Source organism: Desmodus rotundus, chromosome 2 (assembly GCF_022682495.2).
Source record: "Desmodus rotundus isolate HL8 chromosome 2, HLdesRot8A.1, whole genome shotgun sequence".
Taxonomy (NCBI): Eukaryota; Metazoa; Chordata; class Mammalia; order Chiroptera; family Phyllostomidae; genus Desmodus; species Desmodus rotundus.
The window spans coordinates 25,013,444-25,028,305 of NC_071388.1; the positions used below are offsets into that span (position 1 = coordinate 25,013,444).

General features: G+C 42.6%; 1 protein-coding gene across 10 annotated transcripts in view; it reads left to right on the plus strand.

Annotated features, from left to right (window-relative positions):
* Positions 1–14,862, plus strand: part of SCHIP1 (schwannomin interacting protein 1) — a 143,675-nt gene that overhangs the window by 107,491 nt on the left and 21,322 nt on the right. For 9 of the 10 annotated variants that reach the window (XM_045197345.2, XM_053918053.2, XM_045197353.2 and 6 more), the window contains one exon: positions 7,004–7,122. In XM_045197345.2, coding sequence (XP_045053280.2) covers positions 7,004–7,122 — 119 coding nt within the window. Of the gene's footprint in view, positions 1–7,003; positions 7,127–14,862 lie in introns of all 10 variants that reach the window. The other variant, XM_053918054.2, reaches the window with a different exon arrangement.

Sequence of the window (14,862 nt, forward strand, 5' to 3'; positions counted from 1 at the left end):
AAAGGACTCCTCCACAGCGGAACGCTGCCTGTAATGCTAGAGGAGAGCCGCCTTTCTTACAGGCTGTGCAGAGAAGTGAGAGTGACCACCATTTCCCCGAAGGAAGAGCACTTCTCCACAGGGAGCTCAGAACCCCCGTTGCGTTCCCCGGAGGATGCTGCTAATGGCGATGGTGCCAGATATCACTAGGCAATAGATTGCACTGAAGCCAGGGGATCATTAATTGTGCAAAACAGGCATCCTGGCAAAGCCTTGGCAGAGGCCAGACGGTTGCAAATGAAATCCACCTGGATGCAGAGTCTGTCCGTTCCACATGGAACAGATTCGTGCTCAGTTCAAGAAGAACCGGCTCTGTTTCGTCCGGACTCCTTGATCTGTTCAGCTGGTCAAAACCTTGGTTCTCCAAGTGTCTGAATGAGCAGCATCTGGGAACTTGTTCGAAATGCACTCTCTCAGCCCCACTCCAGACCTTCCTTCTGAATCAGAAAAATAGTTTATGTTGTTGCACAAGCCCTCCAGTGATTCCGATGAATAATCAAGTTTGAGAGCTACTGGTTTAAAAAACGTGTGACAGGGAGAGTGCCACTTGGTGTGTCTGCCCACCTGTGCAGTTCTCCAGTTGGCACACCTGTGTCACAGCAACCTCCTGGCTCCCTGAGTTCCTGTGTGGGCCATGGGAGGTACCGGGGTATTCATCAGCTTCTGGAATAATGCGGCCCTAGTCCTTAGGAAGATTTTCCTCAATGGCACACTGTTCACCAGTGGTGGAAAGTGCGGTCCCCTGGTCATTCATATGCACCCTGATGTGTGAGAAGCATCGACCAGATAACAATTTAGTGGTGTGGAAAGGAGAGTGCTATAAGTGCTATCTCCCAGGATTAGTAGCAAATTGAGTACTGAGACAGTTAGCATTATAAAGCAAGTACCTCTAATAACCAGTCAAAGTAAGAAACAAATGGAGCTGGGGAGGTGGGGAAGATTAACGCAGGGAAGAGATGGGAGACAGGAGATTTGGGGGAAGCGGTTTCCTTTCTCCTGTTCCCCCTCCCCACACCAAATCCCATCCAGGCCCAGGGCATTGTTGCTCCGAAGCTCACCTCTGCCTTGAGTCCCACAGCACTTCTGTGCATGTGCATCCCTTGGGACCCTGATTCTCTAGGCCAAGCTTCTTTACGCATCTTCCTCCACTGGGGAGTTTAAGGACCCCCTTCCTCTTGGTCAGACAGGCCCTTCCCGGCTGCATGGGTTTCATCATCTGTGCAGCAGCCGGAAGGAAGCAGCTGTTTGCAGTGTCCTGTGCACCAGCTGGCTTTAGGTTTAGGATATTATTTCCTGAAGGAAGTTCCTAGGAACCCTTGCAGCCCTGCAGCTGTCCCACAGAAATGTAGTTTGTCCATTAAATAAATTTTAGAACGCAGAAGACACTCAATATTCTGTCTATAAATTTACGTGCAGATTAGCATCTGAAAGACGAGGTGGCCCTGCCTCAGAGACCAGAGTCACCACAGTGCTGCTCGAGAGGTGAACTGGACCAGAGGGATGAAGGCAGGACCAGAGTGGGGGACTGGGGGACATACTAGATTTGGAGATGGACTCTATCTCCCCAGGCAGAACCTTTGTTTTTATTTCTTTACCTAACATCTCTCTGTCTTGTCAAGTTTGGGGGATCTGCAGTTTGTGTTCTGAGATAGTGGCTCGCCAGGCACCCTGGAAAGCCATTGTGAGCGTTATCTGCCTGGGCGCAGAGGGTGGCAGTGGGGAATTCAGCGGCAGGTGAAGACAAAAACCGCCTGCGGCTGGACAATGGTGCATTTCTAAGGGCATTTCTGCTCTCATCTTGGTCTCACACAGCTTTTCTGTCTCATGGTGATGAGCCACTCTTCCTCCGCAGCTCTTTTGCTGGCAGTATCAACTTCAGATGTTTTACTTTTATTTGATGAGGGTATTTCCCAAGGCCGTTTTAGGAGTGGACAGGGCTCCGCTTGCCATAAACACAGCCAAACAGTGTGAGTCAGCCTCTCCCTTTTCCTGCACATGTCACTGTCCCTCACCCTGGGCCATCTTTGGGCTTCGGGGGTTGAAGGACATAATTGCCCTGCAGGTTTGAAATGCACTCTCTCAGACCTTCCTTCCGATTCAGAGAAAAGTACTTTGAAATCACATACACACACACTTTACACATATGGGCAACCAAAAGGAAATTAGGTTTCAACCAGTGAATTTTAAAAGAAAAACTATTTACTGGTCAATTGAATCATAACCACTCAAAAGGTTGGGAATCACATTTGTTCTGAAGGAAGGTGGAGTGGTGGTGTCCAGGGGAGAAGGTGTTGGAGTGGCTCCGCTGAGAAGGTGTTTGCACTGAGTGTCTGGTTACTACAAGGCCGCGCTGTAGGTTTTGCGGTCCAAGGCGGCCGCCTGTCCTGAGGGAGCATCACGGCCATCTCAGGAGAGGCATAGGTCCCTAACTCTGTGAATTTCCCATTGAATCCCCAATATGCTATCCATTATTAGCCTGGACCTTCCTTGTCAGTGTGGAAGAGCAGAAAGATGGGCTTGAATCCTAGCTCTTCTCTACCAGTAGGGTAACCTCCCATCGCACTCCATTTCCTCACCTTCAAAGCAGGAATTATTGGAGGATGAGCCAAAATAGTTACCATTTATGGTAGAGTTACATTAGCCTGGACCAGGTACTGCTGCTCAGGAATTTACGTAAATTCTCTCATTTAATCTTTCAATGTCAAGTGAGGTCCTTTTCCTCTGGACTGGGAAGAGCTTTCCAAGCACAAACAAGCACAAAGCCATCAAACACGGAACAGAGGAAACCAGCAATAGGCTTAAAACTACATAATAATTTGACTTAAAACTCAAAAGGACTAATACTCTCAACATAAAATTTTCAAAACCCTCAGACCTTTAAAGAAAAAGAAACAAAGCTAGGAGTGGAGCAGGTAAATTCAGAGAAAAGCAGGTACGGTAACTAAAAAATATTTAAGTATGTAATCTCACTGATAATCAAAGAAATTAAATTAAAAAGAACACTACTTTTTGCCTATCAAATTGAAAACAACAGCAGTTTTTTTAAGTGAAAATGCTCAGTGTAAAGTCAAGATGTAGGGAAAGCTATACCCTCTCTGTCGCCCGTGGGCATGTGAATTGGAACAGCTTTCGTCAGAGGGACGTGACAGCATGTGTTGGGAGCTCAACACATGTTCACACCCAGCTGATCTGGTGCTTCCCCTTCTAGGAGCTTATCCCGAGGAAGTGATCAGATGTGTGGACAGAGATGTATGTAAAAATGCTAACTTTGTTTTTAATTGGAGGCAGCCTAAATGGCTAACATGGGATAGAATGATAGACAGCCCTTAAACATTGTTTTTAAAGAATTTTAATTGAGATGAGGGAAATTCTCAATCCAATAAGCAGTATGATCTCAGTTTTGTAATAAGAAAAACAGGCACACATAAGATGAATAACTAGAAAGAAATGTACCCAAATGTTAGCAGTGACCTGGTTGTGGGTGACATTCATGTTCTTTACACTTTTCTTGGTTGTATTCGGTGGATCCAGAGAGAGAGAGAAGGGGGAAGGGTGTGTGTATAAAGTCCTCTTTAAATTGTTAACGAAGTAGTTAGGCATAAAGAATTGTAATTAATGTATAGAATTATTTTTAAGGCCTTCTCTGATGTCTATAGCTCTAGTGTACCAAGTAAATCAGAAAAGATGGACATGGAATCAAGGCTGTGATCACACAGTCACACCTGGGATAGGGGTTTTCTTTAAATAAGACCTCTTCCCGACCCCAGGCCAAGGTCGGACACCAGCATGTTGTCAAATATGAGTCATTAACACTCCTGTTGTTACCTACTGATTTTATATTTGGGTATCCGGTTCCACCCAACAGTTCTCTGGCTAGAGGACATTGAGTGAGAATCTCTTCTTTCCACTGTATGGATTGAGAAATAGGCTCACTGACTACATTCAATCTCCATGGCAGATTTTTGGGATTTTGAAATGAACTTATTTTAAATAAAGATGTCAAGTGATGCGGTTCTGTTTTGTCAGGACCATCCCAAGTGCCAGCCCTGCCTTGTTCGGAAGAGTGGGTTTCTTTACCTAAGGCTCCCAGCAGTGCAGTGACGAGAGCTTATGAAATGAAAGGCACTCTTGCTTCCTCTACAGCCTCATGGCTACTTTCTCAGGGCTCAGTGCTGTGCTAGCCCAGTAAACAGTATGAAACCAGCATCGCATCTGTGACTGTAAAAGTAGTCTTCCACTTTGTGGCTGCATTATACACTAAATTAGAGTCCCTAGACCCGATCCCAACGTGGGGCAATTCCCCCCCCCAAACACACACACACACCAACAAACAGTTCTGGGTGTGAGCAGGGTGTCCAAGATCTCAACTCAGTTCTGACACTGTGTGCCCAGAGATAGCCTCAGATTCCACAGGTTAAGGGTTCAGTCCCACAAGACTCCTCACACACACACGTCAGATGCCAGTCACAAGCCCAGGATCTTACCTGCACTTGTCAGCAGTCAGCTAGAGACGGAAGGTTCCAATGACCCCTCCGACTCAGAATGCCAATTGCAAGGCCAGGTTGTTGACTGACTGGCTCTAAATCAAATGTTCCCAGAGCCCCCTCCTTGGGTTTGATGAATGTGCCAGAATGGCTCACAGGACTCGAAGAAACTTACTAGACCTGCTTCTTACTAGAACACTGGCTTACTGGAAAAGGATATGACTCAGGAACAGCCAGATGAAGAGAAGCAGAGGGCATGGGGTGCGGGAAAGGACACAGAGCTTCAGCACCCTCTATAGGTACCCCACTCTCCCCACATCTCCATGTGATCACCAACCTGGAAGCTCTCCACACCCTACCTCCAGAACTGGGGGTGAGACTGAAAGTTCCAACCCTGTGGTCACATAGCTGGTGCTCCTGGCAACTAGCCCCCATCCTCAGGTGCTTTCCAAAAAGTCACCTCATTCACATAACAATAGACAACCTGTATCCTTCTCATCACTTAAAAATTGCAAGAGTTTTTGGAGCTGTGAGCCAAGGACTGTGGACCTGTGTCCAACCTTTTGGTGTCTCTGGGCCACACTGGAAGAAGAATTGTTGTCTTGGGCCCCACATTAAATACATTGTGACACGTAATCACAAAAAAAATCTCATAATGTTTTAAGTAAATTTACAATTTTGTGTTGGGCCACATTCATAGCCACCCTGGGCTGCATGTGGCCTGTGGGCCACAGGTCGGACACCCCTGCTTAGTACACCCCCAAATGGGGGGATGGATGAATGGATACACAGACAGACAGACAGATAGATACACTTGCTAAGTGTGAACGTTGAAAAATGCGTATAGTGTCCAAAGATTAAATAATGTTAGAGAAAAGGAGAATAGAGATGAGCTTTCCTTGAATTAGAAGTTCTCAAACCTACTGAAACTAAATATCTGGTCCTAAGAGCCTAGGAATGTGTATTTCACTCGTGATCTTAGCCAGAAGGCTGGGAAGCAATGGGAATGTGAATTTTAGTCTCTACTGGAAATTTTGATGCAGCCTGTTGAAGCTGGCAGTTGGGAGCCCATGGCTTAGCGGTACTGCTGTGTCATATATTTAGTCTGTGCTGTCCACCTGAGGCTGTGGAGCTCTTCAGATGCAGCTAGTGTGGCTGAGGAAATGAAATTTTATTTGAATTAATTTTTAGTGTGAATGCAAATAGCCACATGTGACTAGTAACTAGTATGTTAGAGCAGCCATAACCTATAGCACACCACCCTTCACTTGGGCATGAAATGAAGCCATCGTTCAGCCCGCCCTTCCAACAGGTGCATTCTGTCGCTGTGGCACAGTGAGACTCAGATATTTCCCTGTAACTTCTGGGCTCTGGTAGGAGCAGACGTGGCTCCAGAACCTCCTACTGGGAGGATCCAGGAGCCATCTGCCTTCCGGAGCCACACCCCGTCCTGTGGGCTGGGTTTTGTAACCTCATTTGCTCAGCATAGTCTTCAGCCCCCTGCTCAGATCGTAAAATGATGCTTCTCACAACCTCATCGTCCCCACACAACCGCAGACCGAAACCTCCTCACCCCAGGGTTTCGAACTCATGTTTGCTTTCGTAGCTGTTTTATTTTTAACTAAGGAAATCATTCATAATCCTCTCCTGTTGTTTAAAGGGTTTAAAAGTTCAGCATGGTGAATTTTTATGGGACTTTTATGGGAAGCCAAGTGCTGTAAACATACCCAAATTATCTCAGCAGTGTCGTTTACCAGATCCTTTCCTGTGCACGCCGACCTGACTTCCCTTCAAAATATGAAACAGATGGGTTCCATTAGAATGCTCCAGCTATCCCGGGCGATATGGTGGGGCTTCTCATATTCTAAACCTGGTAAGGTCATTACAACTCTTGAACAGAAACGATAGTCCCCATCAGGACTGAGAGCTTGGTGGCAGCAGAGGCTACGTCTGTCCTTCAGGGCTCTGTTCCAGCGTCATAGTGTGGCATGTGCTGTCTCATCGAGGTTCAGTGCATGGGGGTTGAATGAATTCCTATCCTTGCCGTGGCAAAGGTGGGCTGAAGGGGTGATACAAGGAAGAGAAAGATGACATTCTGGGAAAGGCCACATTTGGGATAAAAACAATTTGATTGAGGACGAAATGCTTGCCCTCCACAGCTTCACTCTGTCGTACCGAGCAGGTGAGAAGAAAGGTCATGGCTCCAAGAAACCCACTTCTGTCCTGGTGAAGATTGTTTAGTATCTCAAGAGGTGATTTCCCAGACTGAGGACTCTGAAGGCTTGAAATCGCTTGCAGAGGTGGAACCAGGAGAGACTGGTTTAGGTCCAGCTTTTAATAATTCCAGTGCCCTTTGGTGTGGCCTACGTATTTATTTTTCGTCTCATGTTACAGTACAAAGAAACTTAACAGTTAGACCGCCCGTGGTTGTGCTGTTTTCTGCCCGCTTATCGGCACTTTTTATTTTCCTGAAATTTTAGGCACAGAAAAATGAGAGAGAATCTATCCGACAGAAGTTGGCCCTCGGGAGCTTCTTTGATGATGGCCCAGGAATTTATACCAGCTGTAGCAAAAGTGGGAAGCCAAGCCTTTCCTCTCGGTGAGTGTTCTTTTGAACTGATTTTCTGATATATGTACCTAATGGATTTTGTCATCTGACTACACATTTAATAAAAGATATTCTTTAAATCCTTGAGTATTTTTTTTTAATAATACTATCACCTTTATTTGGATTCTGGGCAGACCTCACCCTGTTTGTTGGGTTGGTTTTTTGAGTTTTAGTTTTGGGGTTTTTTTGGCCCATTTGCCCAGCTACTTGAGGTCAGATTTCTATATTTGATTTTTTTTCTAGACACTGTTCTGATTTTGCACGGTGATGAGGGAATCAAGGCGCACTCCAAAACAAGCTGGCTGACGCTTAGAGAAGTGTGGCAGGCCACCAGATTTCCCATTAAGCGCCCCCAAAGCATCCAGCACCACCTCCCTCATATATCTGATTGCAGTGAAAACTGGCAACTGAAAAATAAAGTTCCCGCTCTGATTATTTACCATTTACTACAGTACAGAGCTTAACCTGTCCTCTGGGTGGCTTTTCTTCATCTTAATTTATTTCAAGATAATTGCTCATTTATTGATATTTCAGTATATCATTGGCTATTTACATAGCTTCCAATTCCCATTAACATATATTAAAATTATAATTTTACCTAGCAAATAAGCTGTTGATGAGAGCTTCTCAAACGTTATTATGCGTGTGAAACACGTGGGGATTTTGTTAGCATGCTGATGCTGATGGTGATGGTTGGTCGTTAGGTTTAGGTGGGGCTCAAGTTTCTGTATTTCTAACAAGCTCCCAGTTGAGGTCCAGGCTGCCAGTCCATGGGTCACACTTTGCTTACTGAGGCAATCTGAAAAATTAACTATTATGAATATAGGTATTCCAAGTGATTAAAACACATAGAACTTTGTTTTTAATAAAGATGGTGGTAGCTGAAGACCCATCAGCATAATCTTGATGCCTCCCCAAATGTGCATTTCTGTTTGGAATGGCTGTGTCTTCCTTCGGGCTTTGTGAGAGTAAATACTCCCTGTATCAATGCTAGGTATATATACACCGTGTAAGGCCGGGTGTGGGAGACACAAGATAGCATTTATGAAGTCATTCAACCATCCACCCTTGCCTTCATGTGCGCATTTAAGGAATTAGGCACTTTAATATCTATTTATATCTGTCTGGCTTTCAGTAAGCCTTGTATTTTACTTCAGTGCCATGCTTAGAGATGCATTTAAATCAGCAAAAATCAGAAAACACACACACGCTTGCATATACGCATATTTAGGGTCACTGCAGGTGAGCTAGCTCGTCAGGACAGGAGCCGCAGTTTGGCCTTTCAGAGTTAGGCGTCTCTTCCTCAGTTCCCTTGCTCTTTTCATGTCATTCCCGAGCTGGAAGGTGAGCCCTTCCCTTTGCTGTAGCAGCACCTGTCTGCCCTCCCAGTGGGATGTGGCAGGAAGAGCTCTGCCTGGGCCCCTGGAGACCTGAGGGTTAGTTCTAGTGAGCTTCCGATTTTGAGACTTGATCAGTTTACTTAGTTTTATCATGCCTCAGTTTCCTCATTTTCATAAAATGAGGGGATTGAACCCTATGGTCTTAGAGGTTTCTGCTACTGTTCTCTAATGTTCCCCAAAGCACCAAAAAGTTTTCTTCTAGAAATACCATTTCCCTGTTCAGCAATGTCATATCTATTGGGTCCAAATGGAGATTTTTGTTTTTTAAATCAAAGTTAGCTAGCTAGATAGATACAGGTAGACACAGTATCACACACATACACACATACATACATATGGCTATGACAGTGAAATAGGATAATAACTACAAGGTATATAATAACATGAAATACAAGTAACAGTCTCCTGTCCAATCCCTCTCTATTTTTGTCCCACTCTTTAGAAACGTTTAACTCCTTGGCTGTTTCTTCTGGTATTTACCTACACATCTCTAAGTAAAAGGCTTGTCTTCTTAGCATTTACTTTTAAGTGACCATTTTTTGACCACCTACGGTAGAAATGTCGGGCTCAACTTCCTTTTGCAGCTATCTCACAGGCGTATCTGCACTCCAGACCCTGTTCTTTTCATAGTTATTTCACAGTTTGGGGGCAAGTAACTGTTCAGTGTTTCCATTATTAAGGGCATGTTATTCATACTGAACCAGGTCACAAACTACGATTACTTGAGAAATTAAGGTTTTTGTCCTGAATTTAAAATTGCCCCATTTTCCCTTTTGCTGGTCGGTGATTTCGACGGCTACATAATATTTCACTATGTGAATATAGTCAGTTTCTCCTGCCGCTGTCCTGATGGTGGGCATTGAGTTTTTGCAAAGGTTTTGCTCTTGTAAACATTACTGCTTATAAATGTGCTTATACATGTCTTTTGCTCTCTGTGTGCAAGAGTTTCTCTTTGATTCCACCCAGGAGTGGAATTACTAGGAAAATACACTAATGCTCATATTTAGAAGATAATGCCAGTCTGTTTTCTTTTTTTTAAGATTTATATTTATTTTTTAAATAAGTTTTATTGATTATGCTATTACAGTTGTCCCAATTTTTTCTCCCCTTTATTCCCCTCCACCCTACACTCCCCCTCCCACCATCATCCGCCCTCCTTAGTTCATGTCCATGGATCATACATATAAGTTCTTTGGCTTCTCCGTTTCCCATACTATTCTTAACCTCCCCCTGTCTATTTTGTACCTACCGTTTATGCTTCTTATTCCCTGTACCTTTCCTCCCACTCTCCCCCTCCCCCACCTCACTGATAACCCTCCATGTGATCTCTATTTCTGTGAATCTGTTCCTGTTCTATATGTTTGCTGGGTTCGTTTTAGTTTTTGGTTTTTTAGGTTTGGTTGTTGATAGCTGTGAGTTTGTTGTCATTTTACTGTCCATAGTTTTTGATCTTCTTTTTCTTAGATAAGTCCCTTTAACATTTCACATAATAAGAGCTTGGTGACGATGAGCCTCCTTAACTTGACTTTATCTGGGAAGCACTTTACCTGCCCTCCCATTCTAAATGATAGCTTTTCTGGATACAGTAATCTTGGAGGTAGGTTCTTGCCTTTCTTGACTTCAAATACTTCTTTTCAGCCCCTTCTTGCCTGTAAGGTCTCTTTTGAGAAATCAGCTGATAATCTTATGGAAACTCCTTTGTAGGTAACTGTGTCCTTTTCTCTTGCTGCTTTTAAGATTCTCTCCTTATCTTTAATCTTGGGTAATGTAATTATGATGTTCTTTGGTGTGTTCCTCCTTGGGTCCAGCTTCTTTGGGACTCTCTGAGCTTCCTGGACTTCCTGGAAGTATATTTCCTTTACCAGATTGGGGAAGTTCTCCTTCATTATGTTTTCAAATAAGTTTTCAATGTCTTGCTGTTCCTCTTCTCCTTCTGGCACCCCTATGATTCTGATGTTGAGATGTTTAAAGTTGTCCTGGAGGTTCCTAAGCCTGTCCTCATTTTTTTGAATTCTTGTTTCTTCATTCTGTTCTGATTGAATGTTTATGTCTTCTTTCTGGTCCAAACCGTTGATTTGAGTTCTGGTTTCCTTCTCTTCACTGTTGGTTCCCTATACGTTTTCCTTTATTTCACTTTTCATAGCCTTCACTTTTCCCTCTATTTGTGACCCTACTCAACCAATTCTGTGAGCATCCTGATTACCAGTGTTTTGAACTCTGCATCTGATAGGTTGGCTATCTCTTCATCACTTAATTGTATTTTTTCTAGAGCTTTGACCTGTTCTTTCATTTGGGCCAATTTTTTGTCTTGGTGTGCCTGTTATATAGTAGGGGGTGGAGCCTCAGGTATTCGCCAGGGCGGGGCAACCCACGTTGCTGCGTTGTGACGCTGGATGTGGGGGGAGGAGTCCAAGAGGGGACAGTGCCACTTGCTCTGCTCTCTGCCAGCTTTCAGTCACTTCCTCTGCTACCCACAAGCAAATTGGGCCCTTCTGGTGCTGATTCCCAGGTAGGTGGGTTTGTGTACATTCTAGGACCCTGTGGGTCTCTCCAATGAACTCTCCTATGAGACTGGCAGTTTCTCCCACCGCAATGCCCACAGGTTTTTTCAGTCAGAGATTTGAGGCTTTATTTCCCCACACTGGAACTTTGGGTTGTGCGGCCTATCTCGCTCTCCAGTTGTTGCTCCGGGTTTATCCACATGTGGGTAAATGTGGGACCACCCACTCCACCAGCCACCACCTCACCTGGTCTGCCAGCCAAAGCCTTGTGCAAGTCCTCTCTGCCCGGCTGCCCATCATCCTCCTACCAGTCTGAATGAATGTCTCTTCTTAACTCCTTAGTTGTCAAACTTCCATAGGTTCGATTTTCTGGCAGTTTTTGTTTTTAAATTTGTTCTTGTCCTTCTTTTGGTTGTGTGAGGAGGCACAGTGTATCTACCTACGCCTCCATCTTGGCCACAAGTGAGATATTTTTAGAGAGAGGAGAAGAGAGGGAGAAAGAGAGAGAAACATCAGTGTGTGGTTGCCTCTCACGCGCCCCTACTGGGGACCTGGCCAGCAACCCAGGCATGTACCCTGACTGGGAATCAATCTGGTGATCCTTTGGTTCTCAGACCATCATTCAGTCCACGGAGCCACACCAGCCAGGGCTAATCTTTCTTCCAAAATGGTCACAACAAGTTGCATGCTATGAGCCGTGTTTCAGAGAACCTATGGATTTATAACCTTTCTAACACTTATATTGGCAATTTATTTTAAACTTTTCTTAATTGAATGGTACAGCATAGTATTACTTTGTGTTTATTAGCCATCCTTGGTTCCTCATCTGTGAAATGTCTGTTTGGATCTTATGGATTCTCTTCTTTTTTTTAATTGATTTGTGAAAGTTGTGTAGTCGTGATACTAATCCTTAACATGCTGTATATATTGCAGGTTATATATTACAGTCTTTCCCAGACTGTAGCTTGTCTTTTCACTTCTTCAATGTGTCTTTATGACCACAAATTCTTAATTTTAACACCGTAAATTTTTATCAAACTTTCAGAGTCAATACTTTTCTGTCTTATATAAAAAACTTCCTCTACCCCAAGGTCCAAAAGATATTAACCCAGATGTCCTACAAGAGTTGAAAGTGTCAATTGTTTTTTTAAAGTCTGTAATAAATTAGGAGTTGGTTTCTCGATATGGTATGAGGAGAAATCTAATCTTATCCTTTTCCATATACATGATTATTATTTTCATCATATTTATTAAACAATCCCTTTTTTACTCACTGATTTGACCACTTCTGTATATAGCAGACATTAACTGGAAGACATTCTGTTTCATTGATTAGTGTTTCTATTCCTGCATCAATACCAGACAGTCTTGATTACTGGAGGTTCAAAATAAGTCCTGACATTTGCACAAACAAGTCCCTCTTCTTACTCTTTTTCTTTAGAAACACACTGCCTGTGCTTTTTTATTTTATATTTATTCTTCTGTATATTTTTATTCTATATAAATTTTAAATCGTCTAATCAAGTTCGGCAAAATATTCTCTTAGGATTTGGACTGGAATTGCATTGAATCTATAGATTAATTTAGGGGAGAATTAGATTTTCACTATATTAATCCTTCGATCCATGTATATGGTCCATCCCTCCTTTATTTAGATTTTATTAAATATTTCTTAAGGTTTTGTAATTTCAGCTTAATGTACATCTTTTCTTGTATTTATTTCTAGATATTTGATATTCTGGTTTTATCTTAAATCCTCTTTAGTAATCCTTTCTCATTTGCTGCTGGTGAACAGAAATGCACCTAACTTTGTGTAGTGGCCTTATACCCAGTCTCCTTGTTATTATCACTCCTATAACTTCTCTGTTGTCATATTCTGATGAAGTTGCCTCTACATCCTCTGAGATTTTTAAATAATGTCATCTACAGAAAATAGCAGCTTGCTTTCTTTCTTTACAATCCTCATGCTTCTGGTTGTTTTATTATACTGGGTAGGTGCACTAATACAGTAAGGATTAAAAATGGTACTAGTTGGAGTCCTTAGCCTATTTCTCATATTAAATGGAATGCTTCTAATGTTTCCCCATTAGGATGATGTTAAATTTATGTTTTCTTTAATGTTTCTTTTGGTGAGATTAATGATATTCCCTTCTATTCATAATTTACAAATAATTATCATGAATAGGTATTTATCATGTTTTTCTGCATTTGTTGAGGTGATTATATGATTTACTGTATTAAGCTAGTAATGAATCAATGAATTACATTTATAGATCTTCGAAATATTGAACAATCTTCACATTCCTATATAGACCAAAATTGGCTGAGGATATTATCTTTTTGCAGAAACAATTGGATTTTATTTATCATATTTTGTTTAGGATTGTTACATTTCTGTTCCAGAATGACATCAGTCTGTTATATTCTTCTCTCATAATATTTTTTCTGTGGTTTTAGTATCAGGGTTATGCTGGCTTAAAAATGAGCTGGATATTATTTCTTCTTTCTTATTGTCTGAGAAAAGCCTGCATAATGTTGGAATGGTCTGTTTGTCACCTGTGTGATCATCTGAGCCAGGTATTTCCTTTGCATATTTGCTCTAACCTCTTTCATTTACTGTAGGGTTATAAGACTGTACACATTTTTTATTCTTGAATCAGTTCTGATCAGTTACATTTTTCTACGAATGTGTCCATTTTATTTATGTTTTCACAATTTTGGGCATCATACTTTCTCATCTCACTGAAAGTATTAATATTAGTGATTGTTTAAAATGTTTTCTTCCGATTTCTAAACTGTCCATGGCTTTTTCTGAATTTATTTTTTTTGTTTTGACTTCTGTCCATTAATAATTAAACGTAAAACTCAGAAAGCTGTTCAGTGAACCCTCCTGTTGGGCTCGGTGGCCCATATTGTCTCCTCAAGAGACCTTCTCTGACCACCCAGTTAATGGCAAACACCCAACATATGGATCCTTTCTCTCCTCTGACCCTGCTTCCCCTCTTACCCTGATGTGTTTTTCTTTGTGATTCCTATCTCCACCTGACATCTGTTCTTTGTCTTTCTCCAGCACTAAAATGTAGGTTCCAAGGAAGCACATCTGTTTTGTTCACCACCATAACTATTGCCTACAGTAGCGCCTAGGACATAGTCAGTCACTAAAGAGTTGTTGCATTAATGCACGGTGGACTTGCTTTTAGAATGGTCAGATAGAAGCACAACCATTCATTAAGGTGCCTCCAATGAAAACCACCTAAAACTACCCTTTCCCTTGAGCTGTAAGTCGTCGCAGAGAACTCTACAACCTCACCCAAAAGAGTTTTAAGCCAGGTTACCAGTGTTTCAAGACTCTAGCGAGGGAAGGGTTGAAGGTTCAACATGTAGAATTTCCCCTAATTCTCTGGGGTCAGTAAGGCCCTTTATTGCCACGCTAGCTGTGCCTGACTGTGCCCCAGTCCAGAGCTCCTCTGATTCAGCGCCTGCAGATAATGGCCTTCCACATGCTGCTGGCCAGAGGGCCGTAGGTGAACGGGGCAAATAGAGGGTCCAGATAGATAGCCCTGTCGGGGGGTGTCAAATATCTCATCCATCACCTACATTTTCCAAACTTTTTCAAACTCTCTTGTGTGCTGTTGACTTCCATTTTCTTTGGCCATGTAGGTTTATACCTTTTCTCTTCCTCTAATATTATTTTAGTAGGATTTCAGAAGAGAGATTAGATATACAGCTGTGTTCAGGGTGCCATATTTAAATAGAAGTCTCATGAAGGTTTTTATTTTTTCTTCAATTATAATTTACATTCAATGTTATTCTGTATTAGTTTCAGGTGT